This window comes from Oxyura jamaicensis, chromosome 3 (genome assembly GCF_011077185.1).
Source record: "Oxyura jamaicensis isolate SHBP4307 breed ruddy duck chromosome 3, BPBGC_Ojam_1.0, whole genome shotgun sequence".
NCBI classification, from domain to species: domain Eukaryota; kingdom Metazoa; phylum Chordata; class Aves; order Anseriformes; family Anatidae; genus Oxyura; species Oxyura jamaicensis.
This window is the reverse complement of record NC_048895.1, coordinates 24,470,215-24,493,789: the sequence shown is the minus strand read 5'-3', so window position 1 is coordinate 24,493,789 and position 23,575 is coordinate 24,470,215. Positions and strand designations below refer to the sequence as shown.

The following is a 23,575-nucleotide window of genomic DNA, read 5'->3' as shown; positions in this document are numbered from 1 at the left end:
TTTCAGGTCTTTTATTGGCTTAATACATGACCTCTAAAAGATCTGTGGAATAACTGTCCATCAATATTTAGCGTGCTCTTTCTGAATTGCATTGCTATTTACAAACAATTTATACTAATTACCTGGTCTCATGACAGGGTTTCCATTCCTGCCATAGTTTTGCAGTCAGGGTACTGAACAGCACCCTTCATTCATTATTAACTCCATTTCAAAAGGAATAAATATTCACCATCTTTCTTATTAGGAGTAACGACCAAAAAAAATATTTAAAAATACACACAACTAGAATTTGAATAACTTGTGGCTTATTGTTTCCATTTTTCATAACAATTACTTTCATACCTAGGAGAGCAGCCAAGGAGTAATTCCACACTAACAGCGCTGCTGACAATTCTGAAAAGCTTAGCAGCACCTCCACAGAAATTCTATACATAATTAAAATCACAACCATTCAAGTAAATTAGCACATATTTATTATGATAAAGTTAATTCAGATTATAAGGTTATTTATGATTATAAATGTATAAACTAAAAGTTATATAATCCACACCAAGAACTGCATTTTCACTTAACCACTAAAAAATCAGAGAGAACACTTAGATGAACAATTGAATGATAAGCAAATATGGCTTTATCAGTAACTCTGTGCTACACTGCCCTCCAAAATATTTTAGGAATTAACAGAAGTAAAGCAAGAAGCAACGCTGAATTCCTGCTTTTGTTTCACAGGGACATGGCTACTCAAGCAAACTGAAAAGTATAGGGAAGCAGTACGTATAAGCTGGACTGCTGTGGAGTCATGCATGTGCCTATTTTAAGGCAGCTTCCCCACATGACTGAGATGTCAAACTGAACCATACAGAAATACAGAGAAAAAAACGTGTTAGCAGAAAGTGTTAGCATGTTTTTCTATGCTGATTTTTTCACTCACTTGTTGAATTACATCGGGATAAAGCATAGGGAGTCTCTCTGCGATGAGGGCCAATCCACCCATTCCTGCAAAAACTTGCAGCGGAGACTGAATGGGACATGTTTCAAGAAGTGATTCATCTAGCACTGCATCCATACACTCATCCCCAGGACTGATTGCTTCATCTTCAGGGCAAGGTCCCAGTAAATCTGCATGTTCTATGAAAAACATAGGCATAAAAGGAATTAGTACATTGGCATCAAAATGGTGTTTTTTTCTTCCTCCTCACCTAAAAGTGCACTTCAAAAGTAGCATTTCCTTCTTCAGAAAAAACTGAGTCAAGAACCTGAAATGGATAACTACAAGAACATAAAAAGAAAATAAAAATTCCAAATCCATGCCACAATTGGAGATCATTTATACAGGTTTAAATGTTAATTATTAGAATTTTGTTTTATTAGAATTCTTTCTATGCCTTTCAAATTTTGTTAACAACACTTTTTTAAAAAAATAATGTCTTTCATCTAGGATATAAGAGTATGTTAATATCTCATAAAGAGTTTATAGCTGAAAAAGACCACCCTACATAAGTTTTGTTCAAAATAAAAGCTTTTCAAAAACAAAGGAAGCAAAGAAGTGCAAAACCAAATGAAAAACCAAAATGAAAAAAACCCTCACCTTTTTCTGTGTGAAGACGTTTAAATGAGTCTGTTTTTGATAAGCTTGGATCTGAGATGACTTTGGAACCAAGTTTAACTGTCAAGTCTATTGATCGGTATCCTTGAGGGAGTTTACGGTCATACAGGAGAGTCAGAAGCTGGGCAAGTGTCATTTCAGCTGGTAATGGCTGGCCTAAACAACAATGGCATTGAGTCAGAGCTGAAAATTATGATTGGGTTATTTTAACATACATGTCCAGGTGCTGTTCGTTATGTGTACCACAGATGCCAAGTAGAGTAAAAATTATCTGGCTCTAAACCAAGGCCAGACTTTTAATATCTGTTCTCATGGGGAGAGGGGCCCCATCAGTTTGGAACAGAGAATCAGAGAACTATGCCAACATTACCTTCAGCAGCTCTGTGCTGACAGCCCAAGCACTTGATATATTAAACAAATGGCTAAGGCTGTAATTTGATGTGCATTTTAAGCAGGTACTGCCTGCCCCCTACTATTATATCCCAACCCTTGAATTATGGTGGCATAAAAGTATGCAACCAGGAGGTAAAAAAGATGAAGTGGAAGAAAGTGGAAAACAAACAAACCCACAGTTATTTTTTCAGTCCTATCAGCCCCAAGCCTACACTCACTACACTAATGTTAAGACACAACACCTCAGCAAGAGAAAATGAATGGCAGTGCAAGAAATACTTTTTTCAGCAGTCCTGTAGACTTGAAATGCACATGCAACAATAGCCCAAACTGGTTACTCAAATGTCGACTTTGGCTACTCTACCCTGTTTATGAAGAGTATGTTCTTCATTCAAATTAGGCCTAATAATAAGAGTATGTTCTTCATTCAAATTACAAGCTATTCTCAAGGCAGAACAATTTTTTTTTTCCTGGTAATTAGTAGACTTTGTATGTAAAGGGAAATGTTTTGGAATTAGATCAGTTAATACACTGAACACACTCATTTCATCTTGACTGCACTTGTTCAAGGAACACAAGTCCCAGGAAGGCCTTTAGTAGCAATCCATTTCTTCAGTGGAGGATAGTGCCTTAAGAACTGAAAACTGAAAGTGTTTTTATTCTGTTAATGTTTACATTACTACATCATGTAAGTAAAGTTTCTGCCCTTTTTCATCAGAGATTCTGTTTTTCTTTTTTTTTTTTTTTTTTTTTTTTTTAATTGGCAATTTAAAAAAAATTTTTTACCATTTTTCCATAAAATTTATTTTTTTTTTTTTTTTTTTTTTTTTTTTTGTGATAAGTGGCACTTGCACAAGATATATGAACAATGAGACCATTATACTAATACAGAATGGTCTACAGCACCATTAGCAGATAGTCAACTTTTACCAGCTAGATATTGAAACAGGCACTGAAGGCAAAACCAACTTTGATTAGAGATATACTAATTCTTAATTCTATTAGCCGCTTCCTTGTTTTTATAGCATAAAGTAGACAAGGATCTCTTCTGCATAATATTTTATGCATGTTCCTGTCCTTTATCACTGATCTAAGGTTAAGAATTCTAGTCACCAATCTCTATCAAATGCAAATCTGCCACCAGCTTTGCCCAGACTGCTGATAAAATGTGATTACCTACGTGCTATATGTAAAACATGACTAACTACTTCAGCAATGCTGTTTCTGAAAAGGCAAATATTATGGAATTCAGAAATATTCCTGAAAGGGAAAATCAGCCCTCTGGAGAGGGATGACAGTTGGCTGCCCACTCAGAACATGAAATCACAGGGTACAAATACCGGTTTAATGTTGCCTTGCAGATCAAAGAAAATGCACGTTGGCTTACAAAAAAAACCAAAACAATCTTCTTACTCCTAAGTGAAAATTGAAATGTTTTTAAGATTTTACTTAGGAACCAGGCACTAAACTTCAAGGAAGAACAGTGTAACTTATATTTTTCAAGTTACAATGATGTTATAATGCTCCACATCCTGTTACCAAGCCAGAAGTGCTCCACGCCTCAAGAGACTTAATAAAAAGATAAAGATGAACATCATCACTATATCTACTTTCTAATGATGTATCAGCCACTGAAAAAGACCATTTTTTGAAGTTGAAAAGCAGATAATAAAATCACCTGGTAGAAGTTTATGGTATAGATGGAAAACTGGAACACTAATAGTTTTGCTGGAAGATTCTCCTCCTGAGGAAGAGGTACCCACTTTATCTGCAATAACTCTTCCTCGTCTTGATGGTGGACGTGGAGGGGTGGATGAAACAGCTCTTTTTGACTGAGATTTCAAACCTCGTACAGAGATAAAAAAAATAAAATTTAAAGTTATTATGGTATTTAATAACTTCAGCTAGCCAAGCTAGTTAAAATTTTCAGTACCAACAAATTAAGTATCAGAACAGCATTCATATATAAAATATATTTGGATCTAACCCCAGTATTTTTAAAGTTGCATGTCCTCCTAAGCTCTGGACATAAACCAAGCTGTAACTGTACTAGATCATATTATTCAAAGAAGAAGGCAACAACTACTCTGATTTTGCGCTTTAAGTGAGTTTAAGAAATAATCTACCAACAGGCCCTATGTAAAACTTATCTAGGTTGTTTTTCCAACTGAAATAACCTAAGGCAAAACATTCTACATTGACACACATTTATGCTTTTAAAGTTGCCTTGGTCAAAACCTTTCAAGTAAGCACCACATGAAAACTAAAAGGCAGAAGCTCCATGAAAGCTTACTGAGCTTTCAAGACTGCCATATTTTGAGACAGCCAAAATTGACTCAAGGTATATTGAAACTGGACTTCTATTGTGTACCCTTCTAGACAGTGATAGACCAAATAAAAAAGTCAACAGATCCAAATACAAAGACACATAAAACTACTGCATTATAATCTGCCAAGAGCAGCTGGCAAACTAACATCATCATGACCCAGAATGTTATAATATGTTCTGGTTTCAGCTGATCAGTAGGAGCAGCTATAATACTCAGTCTCAGTCCACTAAAACAGCTTGTCTCAGGAAGATCAGGCTGCAAATAACATCTCTGCTCTCTAATAATTTTGCCAACAGGAAGCAAGTTAAACACTGGCTGTGCGACTTTTTGACAATACTAATATACAAAACAGAAAACATAAAAAGCGACAGACAAAAGAAGAAAAGGCTCCATGAACAAACAGTAAAACCAAATGTAAATTAAATAAATTTACATTTAAACTGTTTTAACTAACAGGAAGAAATACAAGCAAAAAGAATGAAAAACTTAAGTCTGTTTCTTTCTGAACAGGGAATGGGTTATATTGGGCAGTATAATCAGAGATACAAGTGGGATGAGACAGCTGGTTATGCTATGCCTTATCTTCAATATTGAAATGTTTGTTGTTTTTTTTTGTTCCTTCCCAGATTCTTTATTCATGTTTTAACCCTTAACTTAAATCTCTTAATGTTTTAGATTTCATCAAAACATGTTTATTCTGTTTGTCACCTACTGCAAGAATCTCTCCAAATAAAGATATTGTAATTAACAAGCAGCTGTATTGTTTTAAACATATACCAAGATCCATGAAACTGCTTCCCTAATTCAACACATGAATTTAGAATTCCATCTACATCTAAAATCCTGGAAGGAAAAGCTTAAGAAATATTGGTGCCAGCAGTCAAAGGAAATCAGCATCTCTTCTTCATGCTTCATGAAGTGTAAATGAAATTAAGAAAGCTCAATGAGGGCAGAAAGCTAGACAGGAAAACGGTAGTTTGAAGTTTAATAATCTCTCAAACACAACAAAACTTCAAACTGAAAGACTATCTCTACAGCCATCACCTGAACTGTAATCTTGTACCACTACAAGATTAGTGTGTTCAATCTATAATCTCCATAGCAATTTTGGAGGTTTTATATGAGTGATTTCAGAAGGACGTGATTTTTTACAAGGTGAAAGCTTTGGAAGAAGACCCATTTTTTGTGGTTTCTAAGTGGAATAACATGGTTTTGTGCTTATACGACTTATGCATATGACAGTTTTTAAACACAGTTGTTATGCAAAGTACATGAATTCTTTTATTTCCAAAACATATTTTGGAAGTAGGTGACTGATGCACTGAGCACTGCAAAAAGGCTGAGGAATTAATACCCAACCAATATTAATGGTACACAAAAACTAGAATCTTCCCATGTAATCTGTGCTCCAGGTATGTGTCTACACTAGCTACAGCATCCACAACATACCACAGACAGCCACATTTAGGTACAAATTTATCGAAGTATATAATTCAGTAGAGGCAGCAGTTCTACTACCAGGAACTCATCTTTGCTGCTTAGCAGCCACTTAGATTAACTGGGCGCTGTATTTTTTTCTAAGCATTAGTAATGAAATGAATATTTGGTAAATACTGTTTTTCCCTCGCTTATAATGCCAGAAAGACTTTTTTTTTTTTTTTTCTTTCTCAGAAGACAGAAGAAAAAAACCTACCAGAAGCAACAACAACACTGTAATTGTCCTGGAATCCATTTTCTGCTTTAACTTTTTCTTTTTCTTCGTAGTTCTTTTTTTCTTTATCTTCCTTCTGTTCATTAATTAGCTTAGCTGTGATGCTGGGTGTATCTATATGGGAAGAAAAACAGGAGAGAAAAGCATTTCAGGATACCAAGTTGATTTTATTACCAGTTTCTAGGCTGTTAACAAGACTATTCTCAGCTATTTACACAGCTTAGACTTCTCTCTCTGTCAGTAATGTTCTTATAAATATCTAAACCTTAAGGTACTGCAATTCTGGCCACCCTCTCCCCCCAAAGATGTCCTCTGTCAATTTACAACTGTTAAAACTATTACATGACAGGTCAAATACACATACATTAAAACACAACTGCAACCAAGTAAAAATGCAATCAGAATAAGACCTTTTTTTAAATATATATATATTTAAATATATATATTTCTTTTTATGGATGCTTACAGATTTATTTAAATTGTATTACATTGTATTTAGGATCAGTTTTCTAGTGTTATATACTGAACTAATTTCAGATCTGGTGAGTATGATAGTTCCTTTGAAATGAGAAGACACACAAAGGACATTACACATCCAAAACTTGTGCATTTGCTTTAGTGAACATTAGATTACTGCAGTTCAAACATTTTGGTTCAATCATTACTGCAGATCACATATATCAGCAAGCAACTTAAAAATCTATTTATTATTGTTTACAATGGATTATTTTACACCTTGTAAGGTACAACACTGGCATCAAAATTGCCAATCATTCTCCAATTGCTTTGAAGATGAGTGGAGAGCTGTACTACTCAGGACCTAACAGCCACACTAAATCTTCATCTATTTATGTATACGTGTGTGTGTATATATATATATATGTAAAAAAAAATTTGTGGATACATATTTCAGACTGGGTACCGACTTTTAAAAAATACTCATTAGTATTATTTAAACTTCGGCGTAGCTCCAGTTTGGTGCCATGGACTGAATGCCCATTTATTGCCAAACAATTTAAAGTTTGTTAATAAAACTACTGAGGATGCTCAAGCAATGGTATTTTTAGTATTCAGGTAATATGCACCTTAGTTTTTCAGTCTTCCTGACCTGTCACGACCAGTAAGTTAAAACTAAGGTGGATGGAATACAAAACAACTGGTACTCATCCTAAGCAATCCTATCTACCGTGACACTGCACATTTTCTTCCTCTGGTGAAGGGACGTGAGCAGCAGATATAACAATGATTTTATACCACACTTTTCTTTTTTAAGACAGGGAGAAAAAGTACAAAATGAATGTGCTTATGATTTATATTTGCAGAACATATGAAATGATCAATTTGAGATCTTAATATAATAGGAAACATTAGTAGCATAGTCAAAGAAAAAGAAATTAATCTAAGGGATAGCCTCCAACACAGGATCTTCATGACTTCCTACTGTTGCAGTGGTGGCAGTCTTTTCTTCTTTTCCACCCTCCGTCAATCCCTTCTCTCCCTCCATCACCCTAAACACATAGCTTACCCCTTGTATATTCAAAACTCCTTTAACTATCCCAACCGTGGACTTTCATTGAATGACATATAAGAATCGCAAAGCATTTAATACCATCAGAAAAATCACAATAGATGAGAGATGAAAACATAAAAGAACCTGAACTTTCCCAGAATTAATTTTTCCAATTTAAAATGAAACAACTCTGTAGCACAAAGCAGAGTTATGATGCGCTAAGCAGTCAGCATTTGATCGATTTCAATTATGTGCATTACTGTACATCACATCATCACATTCCCCTCCCCAGTCCCTGTTAGCACTGGCTATCAAACTGAGCACAGTGCACCACCGAGGCAGCTATTCAGTACAGGTTATATCACTGCTCAACAACTGATCCTTACCTCATGTGCATGACAGTCTCCCCCATTAGAGCAATTCTGACTGTAAATAGCACAAGGAACTAGAGACCTTGGTCACATTCCACACATGATCATGTCTGGATGCTAACTGAATACATATTTCTATGTGAAATAGTAAATTATTCCTTGATAAATAAGCTTCAAGCATCTTTCTAGACTTCACTATTTTTTTGATTCACATCCCTAAGCAAATGTTGTTTTATCTGGTGTTTGGAGATGTCAAATACCATTACAGTACTTCTATCAGCTCATTAGGTAACACATTTTTTGCCCTAATGCATTTGTTAATTAATTAAAGATTTAAAGCAGGCATAAAAAGGCCATAGTTCCTCTGCTTCCTACATAGTTAGATCTCCTTCCTACAGTGAGGGGTTAAAAAAGATACAAACATAACCACATATAAGAACATACATACCTAGTCAGACACGTGTGCAGCTAAGTGCACACTTCACAGTTGATTATGGAATGTGGAGGCCTGGTCATGTGGAGTCCTGGTCAACAGAACCCCCTATAGATTCACTGCTCCATGTTTATTCAACTAGTATAACTAAATATTTATTTCTATTTAAATTTCAAATAAATTCATGCCTTGATATTGTCCTCTCATTGCTTATAATTTTAAAATTAATCTCTAGAAGTAAATAAAGCTTTTCAATCTCCATTTAGTAAGTAAACTGAAAATTTTATATAATGTACAAATGTGTATCTACAGAGACTAGATGTATCCTTCATTAATGTCATTTTCATAGCAACATCATTTCTTCTTCATTTTGGGATAATCTTTTAAGTTCCAGTATATTCAAGTGCCTTTATTTCGGAATATTTAAGCAACTGGGTGAAAGACAGGGCATTTTAAAGACTAGTATTTGCAGTATCACTTGTATTCTTAAGGTATATTTGCAACACCATATATGAATACTTAAAAACAAAACAAACAAAAATCCAACCTTCCCTACCAAATGGTAGCTAAGTTACCAGAATTTGAGTTCTATGGAAGGAAAAGACAGAAGTGGAATATGTGATGCATTTGCAAAAGCTTACAGTTGAGACCTCTGAGTTACATCTGGCAAATACCTATGACCATTGCAAATATACATGTAAGAAATACTTATTTTAGGCTTCCTTTTTATTTTATTATTTTTTTAATCTTCTTAAAAAATAAAACAAGAAACATTGCAAACTTGCCTGACACACGATCAAGAACTTCCGCTAGAGTTGTTGAGACAGGCAAATGAAGAGTACGAAATTTGTGTCCAGCTCCATACATTGGATGTTGAATAACATGACTAGTAGCATTAATTCTACCTTTGTACAGCTGAAAGAAAAAAAAGTCAACTTTTAACACTATTTGAAATTCAGAAGTAAGCTAAAACACTAAGTTCTTATAAACTCACCTTGGCAAAATAAAATTAAGTCTTCTGTGTGCTGAAAGAGAAACCTTACATATCCCTCAGCTTCAAAAGTTTACAGTAAAAATGCATCAAATTAGGATAAGTTTAATTTCTTAACTCAAAAAAGTTTGTTTAAAATGCCGGGAATATTTTTAGCATCAGAAACAATATAGTATATTTATTATTATTTTTAAATATTTTCAATAGCTGTACATGAGACAAAACTAAATGTTGGAGACTCAACTATTTCTGAAATTAATTAGGAAAAATCACAATATACTTGTAATAGGGAAAGATGTTATTTCTCTAGTGCTCTGACGAGCATAAACTTTATTCTAGATGATATATCTAAGTCATTACTAGTTAAAACATTTTAAATATGGTAATATATTTTAGCCTAAGCTCTGACTGTATTTTTGTATTGTTCTTTTCTTGCAGTAACTGCTTACAGACTTTTCTGTACAAAGAGAGCTATTGTTCCCTTCCCCAATCATCAGGAGGACTGTTTGCTAACATTCATTTACAGAATCAATTTAGCATTGTGCAATACTATTACATGAATTTAATACTTTATGATAATGAGAATTTGGCTTATAAAATATAGTTTTGGTAGGAACTTCAGGGACAAAAACGGGAATCTAACATTTTAAAGGTCATGTTGTTGGACATACTAGAAGTATAGTTTGCATGTTCAGATTATTTTTAAGGTTTCTCCTTGGATGTTAAAGACAAACCTTCTACTCAGTAAGGACAGTCAGATTGTTTCCTGGTATTGTTAACAGAAGAAACTGAATTATCTGAAAACATGTTTTCAATAACTTGTTTTTGTTTTTACTTACTGATAGTTATTCAGTAACTCTCTGCAAAAATCCGTTCTATGTAAAATGCTTTAATAGAAAATTGATGTTCCCTTGATGTTGCCAAACTCCATATTAACAATTCATCTTAGCCAGGTTAAAACAAAGTGTTTAAATATGTTTGCACAGAAACTGATTTACTGTCCCTTTTACATTTTACACTTTCTGACCAACTTTCCCTGGTGTAATATTTCATGTAGGACTTTTCTTTTGAGATAAAGAACAGCAGAAATCAAAGTAGAAAGTATTTTTTCCTTGTCTGGCAGTACCGCATCTTTTAATACTTCTGGTTTTCCAGAAGGTTTCTTTATTCACAGGCTTCAGCTGAGAGCACAGCAGTTCAGTCATTGATTACAACTCTGTTCTGGTGAAGCATGTAGAAATGTAAAAGCATACATTAGCTTTACAAATCAGTTCAAGTATTTGTCACTCAAGAATGTATCTGTGGTGTTGTGGCTAATGTTAAAGGATCTCTGCCAGTTTTGAAGCATCAAAACTAATTCCTCAATGAAACTGATGATAAAGAACTGGTGCGAGGACTAGAACTTATATCAGGATTCACTGCTAATGCTTATGGATAATATTAAAAGGTTTCAGTTTTCTATTCTTTCAGAATCACAATGCTTTCGGTAAGACAGCTTTGACTTACAACAGTGCCTTAAATTGTCTTTTAAAAAGCTGAGTTACAATTCACCAAAGCATTCCTTTCCAAATGTGTATAGTAGGAAAAGCTGCTGCCTGACCTTTCAAAGTTGAAAACACACATCTTTTTTTTAGGCTACATTTGATCCATGGTCACCATACAGATATCAAAAACTCTTACTGGACATGGGGACTGAAGAAACAAAGTCACTTTCTCATCCTCCAGCATCAGTTGCAAAAAAAGCCTCCTAATAAATCCTGAAATATTTCCAGAGGTTGGGAGGTTCCCACGCTGAGGAGAGGACTGGAACAATTCACAGAGAACCTGGGAATGCAAAATGACATCCTATTTAAAATATTTCTATATTTAGGTCTCTAAAATATAGCTCTACACGGCCATAGTAGGCAGTGCCTAAGATCCACCTTCCAGTTACCATTCAATCCAGATTAGAAATGAGGACCACTGAAGAAAGTATCAACAGCAGACATTTTTTTTTTAAACAAGCTCAAAATACTGACTATAGCACCAAAGTAATTAATTGTAAACACGTTAGACTACTCAATAAGAGAGTTGAAGATTAAGTATTCAGAAAAATGTCTTTTATATTCCTATATTCCTAAAGCAAACATTTTCTACTCCTTAAGAGTATTAGGAGTATTAGTACTGGTCATTCACATGGAAACGTGAATGGGCCTTGACATTCTTAATGTTGAAAGAAAAAGACTTATTCAGCTAGGTCTGAAAGGTTAGTAATTGTGAGGAAATTAGCTGAATAGTAGACTGTTCTGTAATAGTCCACATATCACTGAACACCAATTGCACAGCATGTATGGTTGTGTAAACAAATGAACCAGAAAATCTCCTTTAAGTTTCTAAATTAAAAGATGTGTATAGAGCCTTATTTTCAAATTCTACTTCAGAAGAGTTTAAACCTATGTACTTAAATACAGCATTTTGGATTTTGGTCTAAAGTACCTTATTAACGCAATAAATCTATTTTTATGCAGCCAAGAGGAATACAAATCCATACACAGCACTGAACGGCCATACTGAAACTTTTTTATACTTTACGAAGTCAGACCAACAAGCTAGCAGTTTTAACACAAATTTCACTCAGTTTATGACAATTTACAAAAAAAAAAAAAACAACACCCAAACCAACCAACCAAACACCTTAAAGAAAGCTTAAAAAAATAAGTTTTGAAATTTTGGACTAGGCAAGTTTCATCTGTCATTATTAGTAAAGAACTGAAAATTGCATTTGTTTTTTCTCTCACCTGTGCCATAAGCCTCTGGTTATTAGGATGGCAAGAAATGCACTGTAAGAAGAAAGCAACTGTTGCATTTTCAATTGCTGTCCGCTGTTGAGTGGTCAATCCTGCTGTAACAGTTGAAGAAAGCAAGCTAGATCTTGCACTGGTCTGTTGTGCAGTCACATTGTGTCCTCCAGAAGTAGCACCAGAATGGCACAACAGAAATAAAAGTGCTGTCCACAATGGATTGACTTCAGAACCACCCAACCAATCCTTCATGATGTGGCTGTTGCCAACTTCTGTCAAAAACCTGAGAACAGGAGCAACTAGGTCTGCCGTGATAGGCATTTTATTAAAGTGCTGTGGAACATGATGCCTCCTGAGCCTATCCTGGGTGACATCCATTGATTGTGCAGTGCAGTCAGAGCTAGAAGTATGGTTAAAGCAGAAACTAGCAAGACTTCTTACAAGCAGTGAAGGCAAACCTGAGTCCAATAATTGCTTGATAGCTTCAGGAGACTGAGATGAGGCAGCAAGAGTAGCCAGGTGAGACTCTGTTAGTGCAAGAGGGGCTTGTGCGTTTTTAGAGTCATCTGTTAAAGATGAACTGAGGTCCTGCTTTTTGCTGTCATCAGTCATGGACAGTCTGTGCTGACACTGCATCGGAGGAGGAGTGATACCCATCCATCCCATGAGCAAGGAAAAATAATTTGGATGGATGTGGCACATTGAGCAAAGCAAACTATCAACGGCTTTCTTCAAAACCATGTTGCAGGGAAGAGACATGGACCAGTTGAACAGCGACCTGTAGAAGACAGAAGATCACATCAAGATACAGCTTGCCAGTCATATTCCCTTTTTCAGTTTATACATCATCTTTCCACATTAACTATTCTAGAAGCTATTGTAAAACCCTGAGCTAAGTTTGACAGCTTCTTTTGGGTCACGGTATCAGCAGATGGCATTCCTCATCCTTATGTTGGAATTTATTTCATCATACCTTATTTAAAATAGTTAAGAACTGATTCTTCTGGCATGTTGCAAGTGAAAGGCAGGATTTCAGACTTTGGACAGTTGTCACATAATTTACATTTACACATTTCTGAGCTAACCATTACCCCTCTTTGCTTTCAACTCTCCAAGATGCAGCTACTAGAGTAACACATGCCCATTTTCACAAAGCTCTCTTAATCAGTCCTTTGTAAAAACTGAAAGTATTTTAATACATTTACTTTTTATTTTTTTTTCTTTTTGTTGGTTGAATGACATCATCCTTGCCCTCCTTCAGACACAAGTTAACAACAGAATTATTCCTGATACTAACATCCTATCTACCTTTGAACTCACTTGTATTTAAATCCTATCAGCTGAAATATTAATCAAAAGCACACGAACGCAAAATCTAATTTTGCTCCTATTATTTATCTTATACTTTTGAAGTGCTATTTGTGAATCAGTGAAAACATTTTTTCATACAAATTTGATAAGAGTAGGTGAAGTATATATTCTTTAAAAAGTATGGGTTTTCTGAACTGCATGTGCATTACCATGGCACTATAAATAAGTTACATCATCTTAACCTTTACACACACAGGCGACGCAAACCTTGTGCCACTTCAATGTTAGTTTTTAATAAGTTTGGATCTATCATCACATATCACATTTCCTGTTTAAAGACAACGATTGTTCTTCTCTCTTCTGGATTCAAGTGTTATTTTACATTTAGTCAAAGGGACTCAAAGAGTCCAAAAGAGAACATGGGTCTACAAAAAAAATAGCTTTATTGCTGGTTGATTAAAAAACACTCGAAAATAAAACACTAGCAAGTTATCTCAGTGACCAAGTGGACCTGTGACTTTGGGAAAAATTTCCACATGCCAAGTATTTTTATTTTTAATAAAGTCCACATGCAATAAAGGCACACTTGAACTCTTCTCCAACTATATATTCACGCAATCCTTCTGCCAAAATTTTCTGGGTAAGTTCATGCTCTGTGAAAAATAAGGTTCTTTTCCAACTAGATGAAAAATAACTCAGGAATAATTTAGCATCCATTGTCCAAAACAGAATTATTGAAATGAAAAATGGGGATGATTGGAAAATACATCCAAAAGAGAAATGAAATATGACACGAAGGAGAAATAAACAGTTATGGCTAGAGTCAACAAAAATATTTCAGAAGTTAAAGTATCAAAGAGGATGAAGAATACACAGAGGATGTTATTTTTACCAGAAGAATTATTTTACCCATGTCTGACAAAAATCCTTTTGTATTCATTAAAAATATATAATTTGCTCCATATGCTGGTTGATATGGATTATAGTTTTAGTTGGCAGGAGGTAGAGGAACAGGACTATATTGCAACATGTATACCGAAACTTGGTGCAATAGTTTTATTAGTATTTCTTCATTTCATCCTATGATGAAAATACATTCTCTCTGAAGAATGGGAAGTCAGTTATTAAACCCACTTTCGTATTGATGCAAATCCAAAAGGGTTATCCATTTTAGGAAATCTATTTTATTACAGCTCTTCCTTTTCAAATGTTAAAATGGATAAAATGTATTTTCTTATTCCTGAAAGGGCTAATTGACAAGCAATTTAAAATCCTTAAATTGATTCCCAAAATGAACAAGCTCATTTTGAATTAAGAGTTATTTATAGGACAGTAACACTGATGTACTTCAGGAAAAGGCCTAGTTAGTAGTATACATCTACAGCCCACTATGCTGCACATATACAAAAGCTCCACATGCTTTTACCAATGACCATAACTTGGACATTTCCCAATGTTTGAATGTTTGACTGTACCTAAAGAAGAAAATAAGGTAGAAAAAAAAATATAAAAGTTTCCTACAGGTAACAAAAAAATATGTGCTATCAAAGTTCCTTTCAGTAATTGGAATTGCATTAAAAGGTACAAATAAAAGATACTTTACCAGATGCAGAACTTCAACAGCTACATTTCTACAATACATGTGAAACAAAGCCATCTTGGCTTCTCTTTCTTGTTTTCTTTACACAGAAGAAATATTTGAGCAACATAAATTAGGAATCACTGTTATTTTGTCTATTTTTAATTTGGGCTCAAATACATTGTTGTTAAGGGTGTTTTCTTCTTTAGAATCAAGCAACAAACACCCACAAATTCCAAGTTCAAGTTTCACTCAAGATTTTGTAATTTGTTTCTTCCAAATCAGGCTATGGCAGGCACAGAATTGGTGACTTCAGAAAAGCAATCCTCCCCTCTTTGACCTGAGCACTTAGCTATCACTTAAAGATACTGCATGTATGAGTAATAATGCTTACATAACAGGATTACAATGAGGAGCTCGATTTGTAGTTATTCTGAATATTACTGCAAACGCTCAATTTTAAAAAATAACAATCCAGAAAATTCAAAAAAACAGAAACAAAACCATGTAACATAATACCTTTCACATGTGTAAGCGCATACATAGATTTACTGTTTTGATTTTAATTTTGTTTTTCAACTCAGTTATGCCTGAAGTATCTGAAGTTTTGTATTTAGAACTACAAAGCTGCCTGTTTAGACACCTTTAAGTATTTACTCTCTCAATTAGCATCAGGGAGGACAATTTTCACTACTTTTTCCGCTTGAAGTTGTATCATTTTGGTGAACAAAATAATTTAGTTACAAAAATACAAGGTACAATACTTTGCTTGCTTTACTTACTCGAAGAGCTCTCTGTCCAGCAACGCTGGTAAATCGTATTCAACAAGCAGTTCATAACTATGCCACAAAATTGCTGCTACGCAATGCAAATGGGAAGGAGATGGCATCAAAAGACCATACTCTCTTGTTGAGCTATTTGGACAAATGTAGCTGACCCGGCCACTTTTTTTCATAGCAGCAACTCTTGCAGAATCACTGACCCATTTCAACAATGCTTGAATTCTGGAAGGCAAGATGATGTAGTACATTACAAAGGGTCAAAGAAACACTCAAAACCTAATTACTTCAAGACAGCAAGTTAATCTGATTTACACGTTTATCACTTCTTTTGAAGCAAAGTTCAAGAGCGAGCTCAAACTCACTTTATCAAGACTTAGATCACTAACAGGGTAAAATTAATTAAAAACACATATCATCTTAGACAGCGAAACGTAAGCTTTCTTTGTACAGAGAAAGAAAACATAGAAGGTACATAAATTCTAAGTATCCGAGAGAAAAGTCCGTTGAACTCTAAGTTTTATAACTTTCATAAGAGCAACAAAGAGAGGGATGCATTATGCGCAAAGGATACAGACAAATAGGAGGGAAAGCTGAAAGGCATCTTTCGATTTCTGCCCTTTCAAGCTATTGTGTAATAACCAGATTTTAAACAGATTACAACAAGTAGATTTTAAATTTTGTGCAGTAACAGAAAGCCACTATTTAGCAAATCGTTTTTATTTATGCTTCCTTATGACAATCCAAATAACATTACCTATCTTTCGTTCCAGGATCCTGAGTTGTTCCAAGCTGATAAAGAATGTCTATTGTGGAGTCAGAAGAGAGACCATTTAATCTTCCAAACAGTAAAGGGCTATTCAGATCTTGCCGCATTAAAAAAAAAAAGGAGGGGGGGAAGAGGGGAAAATAATAGAAGTACTTACATATGTATCTTTAAACAGTACTCATTAAATTGTTAAGATTGAATTGAGCTTTGCCATTAACAAACAACTCTTATATGCACCACTATCACAATATTGCACATTTTATATGTTCAATGCAACAATCCGCCTTACTAACGAAGAAAAAATCAGTGCAACAGGAATCAGATAAAGGACTTACAGGTTTAACTATCAGGATTTGCTTCAACATATTCCAAAAACACAAAACTAATACCAATAGAGCCGTCAAACCTCATGCTTCACAGAAACGAACGTTTATCTCAATACAGAAACTTATTTAACTCCAGTTTCCATCAACAGGACTAAGGCCCACAAATTCCTTGGACTGGTTCCTATTCATCTTCTCCTTACTGTGTTCTTCATCTCCTGCCCTTTAGGAAACTACTCTTCTATCTAACAGTATTTCAAGAAAAGACAGTGGGCTACACTGAAACATGAGCTCTTGGTGAAGGATGCCATATAAGTCATTTCGAAAATGTGGTTTCTGCTACTACCAGAAACTTCAAAAAAGGCCAGGTAAGAATTTATTTTTCTTTCATTTACAAAGCCACAAAACAGCAAAGTATATTTATATAGTCATAAACACACAATAAGCAGCACATTTCACTGTGGGACATAGATCAGTTGTTCAAGTGTCTCGCTTAGCACTATTCAGAATTTACTCTGTCCTCTAGATTATTACAGCCCAAACACTGCTGTACTAATTTTCCTTAAAAATACCGATATATTCTTTATGTTGAAACACCTGTCCATAGCATCTACACATACAGCTGCACTTGCGATATATTGCATGGCCTACTCTTTAACTTCAAAACATTCCCCATATCATATATTCTACACCAGTCAAAACAATAGTGGTTGCACTGTTTTACTATTGTAGAGCTACTCATATACAAGGCTCTGTGATACTCAAAAAATAGCAAATTACATGATAGCAAGAAAAACAACGAAAAGTTCTGGCAAAATTCAGACTTGGAAAGTAACACACAAATACGCTGTATTTGTACATTTGCACGAGCAGATTTTTCATTAACAACTGAAAAGACAGACACTGCACTCACCTGCAGGATCACTCCCTGATGCTGAGCAGTTTCTTAGAAGAATGTCAATCAGCTTGAGGCCTATTCTGGTGGACTGCAGCCCAATTTTTACAAGCACAGCCTCAATGTTTGGAGAATGCATACCACAGTATGGTGACATCAGTAACGCTGCACAGGTCTGCAACAGATTAGCAGTGGGTGCTGCAGCACTAGCCATCATTCCTTCTAAATCACTTATGTGAGTGAGGCAGTGGTGTAATAATCTTAACCATCCAATACTGAAAAGGAAAACAGGAAAATGAGCTAATGTATCATTTTCTCATTATTTTATTTTTCATCTATAACTACCTATATTAGATTCTATGACAAGTGCTGCAGAAACTGCTGTGATGCAATCAGACATTGTCTGAGAAAAGTAAATTAAAATAACTGAATCTAGTGTTGCTGTTGTAACTACTGGTTTAAGGTTGTACGAAAGGCAGAGTTTGTGGGTCGAGGTAGTATTTTTATGCATTTATTTTTTAACTTAATATTGTATAGAGGGATAAAAACAAACTTTTTGGCCGCATGCATTCTTTTCTAGTTTCCATGCATGCCTTACAGTCTGCAATACTTGCACATGTAATAGGAAGAGTTAGACAGCCTGCAGGATTTATTACTAAAGCTTCTCAGGATTTCTTGATTTAACTACAGATTTCTTCCAACAGGGCCAGCCAATAAATACCTCAGATTTGTGGGGTCTCTGGAGCAGTGATGTGGGCTTTTCTTGCTGGTTTACTTTTGCATTTTTTTTTTTTTTTAAAAAAAAACATTAAAAGGAGTTGGCCACAATATAAATGTGAAAGATTAAAGAGCCCATTGCCTCACTTAGGCACCATTTGATTTATTCATATTCATAAGGTCAAAATCCTGCAGTAGTTGGCACTAAAATTATACATTTGTATAACTTCCCTAAAAATAACAGTGTTTAAGAGGATTAGAAATTTGCAATGGCAAGGCTAGTCATGTAGCTTTTCAGTCATACATATGTACAATAAATTACAGTGAACCTCAGTGAGTACGGAGTCCTACCTAATACAAAAAGCACAGAAAAAGTGCAGAAATTCAAAATTTGTTAACCATTGCGTTTCCCATATCCATCTTTCTTATTCTTTAACAATGTTTTTTGGTATTCATTTTAATAATAAAACAAACCTACTGTAACTGGATCAACTTAGAAATGTATCAGATTTTTTTTTTATATATAAAAAATACACTAGAGTGCTGTTTAAATGAGCATTATGAACAAGACTGCAATCTAAGTTCTACATGAAACAAATGACACCTTTTCAGTAACAATTTCTAAAATAACAAGTTACATTATCTTCACAGCGAACTTTATCCACCTTTTTTTTGAACTATGGGAAGCTCGTACATGTCTCTTAAATGAAGTTTACACTTCTATTTTAGGAATAACTTATTCCAAAATATTTATCATTTAAGAAAAGAGCAAGTTCCTGACAATGTCTAAAAGAAAATTATATCCAAGTTTATTTAACATATCTACCATATTACTCACATTAGTTTATGGGGATACTTAAAGTAAGCGGAAAAGCATGATAAAAAATTTCAGGACACTTACAATGTACACTCACTTTTTTTAAAAAAAAAAAAAAAAGAAAAATGAAAAAACAAAAAAGATATTGCTTATATTTGTGCAACTGTAAGTTAACTTTTTTGAAGTACAAATCTAACAATAGTGTAAATGGCTATAATAATTTGTTTCACTGCTATTCAAGATCAAGGACCGGTTTCAGTTATATAGCTTTTATCAAATATACAGCAGATAGCATTCATGGTTTCTGGATTTCCATACTCTCTCATTTTTTCCCCAGTGGAAGAAATTATTTTAAAACTTCCCCATACTCTCTTTTCAAATTTATAAACATTAAAGTTCAAAGGTGAACTATTCCAAAGTCATGAATTTTAACAATTTAGTAAGCTAGATTTCAGTGGAACCAAGAAACCTAAAATATTGACCCATGATTAAATTCAAAGTTGGAAAACTCAAATATTGATTTTGAGGCAGTCCTTAAAAGTTTATTTACTTTTATTTTACAAATAAGTAAGAAATTCAAGATGTCACCTACGTAAGTAAAAGCTTTTGAAAAATCTTGCTGATATGCCAAAATCACAATTTTCAGTTTGTATTTCTCAAATGTTTGCAAACAGAAATATTGGATATGACTTGCACAAAACATTTTACTGTCCTATTTCTATTCCCACTTCAATACTTACAATGTAAGTCTCCTGACTTCAGTACAGATAAGAAATATGTTGTTTTAATTTTTTGAACCAACTGTCTACACACTGAAGAAACAGAACTGAATGCTTGCCTATCCTTTGTATTCTTTCACCATTACAGGGATGAAATGCACCCTTTTACATATGCAGATTAAGCATGCTGAAAAAAAAGTGAGAAGTACTGCTTATTGTAAAACAACAAAATAATACTCTAAGATATTTATAAAAAATTCTTTAAATGTCCAAATTTAAATGTTAAAATACAAAACCGGCTACTCACGAATACAGTGTGCTACTTGGAGCAGAAAATAACATAAAGAAAGACCACTAACTGTTCCTCCAGTCTCAGGCCACCGCTACCAGATGCTTACCTTGTTTTAGAGACCTGATCCTCAGAAGGAAGGAATGGATTATTGACTGTTGCAGACGAGGTGTTTCCAAAAGCTGTGAGGCCCAACAGTTTGATTTGCGAAAGGCCTAATGTACTAGCATCTCGTGGACGATGGAGACGAAGACAGACAGCTGAGGCAACTTCAGCTTTTACAAGCTGGATTTTTATATACGTGAGACCACTTGTGATAACAGGAGTTGACAAAGGTAACATATTGACACCATCTGCACTTATTTCAACAGATACTGATGAAGGGCAAGCTAGAGTAAGATAAGAACATTTAATACTACTCAAAAAATGGTAGTAGTTTGAATTTTAAACATTAAACATGCATTCCTGTTAAAGATACAGAACAAGATGATGAAAAATGATCTTAGGCAAACACCTCTACAGAACAGCAATTAGAGTATTTGTCATGTGTTATGACATATGGTAAAATGCATAAGCATTTTGATAAATGGTTTATATTAGTTTATTCCAAAGATTTAAGATGAAAACAAGTCCTGTCAGTATAAATACCAAATTTTCCCTAGTTGGGCTATGACAGTAAGAGCTGAAAAACTGCTTCTCTCATAGTTTATTCCAACTGCCATGCCAAATCAGTTTGCCTGAAGGCTCCTGATCAACATCATGTTCTTCCCAAGGTTTGAGACGTTTGACAATTTCCATGGCATATTTAATGTTAATTCCACAAAACATATTCTAAGCTATAAGAAAATCAAGCAGAACTGGAGCTTTCAATTCTCAAGAAAAGCAGAACTATCAAGCTTTTCAACTAATTTTATTGTAATTCTTCAAACAATTTATCAGTTCTAGTTTTTCTGATTACATGCTTTCTATAATTTCTAAGTTTTACCCTTCAAACATTCATATCAGCATCAGTGTTAGCAAATCTACTTACTTGCAAGAGAGGCCAGATGAGGCTGGATATGGATCTCTTTGAGCAGCACTGCTGCAGGAAGATGAATCGTAAGGTCACACCAGGCTTCCTCAGGTAAAAATATGTATGACCACGCAGCAGACCGAGCTCTTCTATGTGGAGGAGTAGCCTGTAACAGTACTTCAGCAGGTTGGGCAGTGGGGCTGCTTGAGGTGATTGAACCTTCAAAAAACAGTGGTATTTAGATTATTAATATATATTAATAAAATCCAGATCAACTTACAACCTGAATTGTGGAAAACACTTTTTTCTATCTCACCTGTTTTAGTTTATTCATCCATTCCATATAGAACAATGAAAACTGCTTAGGTGTTTTACTTTTTGCTATTTGCTACCAAAGCCCTAAACTTTCCATCAAGATCTGATTATAAAAACAAACCAACCAAAAAGGTGCAGGTTGAACAGTATGCTTAGAACTTGACTTCTGTTAATTCATAGTTAACATAATGAAAGTTTTAAAGGTTTAAATATTAGAACGGTAACAAATAGCTTTATAATTAAAGTCTGCAAATGTTTTTCTGAAAAAGCTCTAAATTTTTCTAAAATAAGATACCAAAACCAAAAGCCTAACACCACATCAACTATTTATTTTTCAAATCTTAGTATGAGTTAAGAATGAAAGACCTAGACTATGTCTTCTAGCAAGTTGTATGTCACACCAAGACCAGATCTGTGCTGTTCTAACTACACATGCTTTGGGGTGTTTTACTTTAGAGCTGCAACAGCCTGGTCCTGTGACTGAATGCCTATTGGAGGTGAATTCCTGGAGTATACATTTTGACAGACTATTATTCCAAACTTATCCAGTTTGTGTCTGAGAACACCACATGATGAGAATCAAAGTGTAGTAAATGAAGAAAATCAGAAGGTACACTTTAAAAGAATATTTTACTTTCAGTTGAGAGTATGAAGATAAATACACTCATAGAAGAATATAAATAACTGCAGCACTTTGCAAGTCTGGGGATGCAAGAAACCACTGTGATAAATCTTTAGGACTCTTAACTATCAACATTTGCAGGTTTCTCAAATTTACATCTTCAGAATTTGTGAACAGCGTAAGTAGAAGATTTCTAATGGTCCCATATTCTACAAAATAAACCTCAAATACATACATATTTTAAATCATTTTATTTTATTCTTTTAAATTTGAATGAGAGGACTGAAGAGACTTCTCTCTTATCCTACAGTTCTTCCAAAATTTCCAAAAAAAAATCTCTACTCCTGACAGTGAGACACTGGAGACACACACACACATATATGTGTGTATATATATATATATATATATATTTATTTATTTTGGCTACAACAGGTTAGCAGGCAGCAAAAACACATGTATTTTAGAAAGCAGCAGCCATTGTATTCGTACCAAAACAGCACTGCAATTCGAACAAATATTTTTGCAGGTACCATTGGTGTAATTAGGTGCAAGCATGAGAGCAGCATCAGCAAAAGTAGTCCAGTGCTCCAGCATCTGCTACTCTGTCTGACCTAGCTCAGGCTCATTTTACATCACCTGCCTTTGCAACACTTCTGTAACAGCTAGATCATACGTGATGCGCATTAAGTGAAGTCAGAGAGTCTTAGTGAGACTACTGCAGAAACTGGGCTGGACCTGAGTATCCAAATAATCTATGGAAGGAAGGGGCCTACCTTGATGCAGTGGCTACATCACATAGAGATCGCTCCCTTTCTTTCTTTCCCCTACTGAGTGGAGAAGGGGCTAATCAAAGAATTTGTTTATTCCTTTCAACATCTTCTTGAAACACCAGTACCCCCTCTGTTTAACAAGTTTAATAGTACTACAACATTGACATTATCACAAAACTTTCTTTTAAGAACGTAATAAAGATTTGAGTGGCCATTGGATATTAATGCAGGAGAAAGTTGTATCACTTACCTAAAGGTGCAAAATTGTGAATTCCCTCTGCATTGTCAGGCTCAGAAGCTAACACTCTTGCTTTCAAACTGCTGTCTGTTGCTTTGGTGGGACCAGAATCAAGGAATTTCATAATAGTTGAAACCATACTTCTTGCTGTGTTAACAATTGCTCTTGTGCTTGTTACCATGTTGTTACAAATAAGCTGAACACCACCTGTGTATAACACCGTGGGGGGAAAAAACACTGTTCAGAAGCCTGCAATAGGTTCTAAGCAAGCAAAAGCATATTTACTAAGTTTGCT

At 34.7% G+C, this 23,575-nt stretch overlaps 1 protein-coding gene across 6 annotated transcripts in view; it reads right to left on the bottom strand.

Annotated features, from left to right (window-relative positions):
• The window catches only part of BIRC6 (baculoviral IAP repeat containing 6), a 175,732-nt gene that overhangs the window by 59,932 nt on the left and 92,225 nt on the right, over positions 1-23,575 (bottom strand). For 5 of the 6 annotated variants that reach the window (XM_035322411.1, XM_035322408.1, XM_035322412.1 and 2 more), the window contains 13 exons: positions 23,293-23,487; positions 21,354-21,554; positions 20,433-20,712; positions 17,800-18,056; positions 16,552-16,660; positions 15,798-16,019; positions 12,123-12,903; positions 11,026-11,169; positions 9,140-9,269; positions 6,023-6,154; positions 3,678-3,845; positions 1,589-1,762; positions 932-1,128 (listed from right to left, as the gene is read on the bottom strand). In XM_035322411.1, the coding sequence (XP_035178302.1) occupies positions 932-1,128; positions 1,589-1,762; positions 3,678-3,845; positions 6,023-6,154; positions 9,140-9,269; positions 11,026-11,169; positions 12,123-12,903; positions 15,798-16,019; positions 16,552-16,660; positions 17,800-18,056; positions 20,433-20,712; positions 21,354-21,554; positions 23,293-23,487 (2,990 nt within the window). The remainder of the gene's footprint in view (positions 1-931; positions 1,129-1,588; positions 1,763-3,677; positions 3,846-6,022; positions 6,155-9,139; positions 9,270-11,025; positions 11,170-12,122; positions 12,904-15,797; positions 16,020-16,551; positions 16,661-17,799; positions 18,057-20,432; positions 20,713-21,353; positions 21,555-23,292; positions 23,488-23,575) is intronic. The other variant, XM_035322410.1, reaches the window with a different exon arrangement.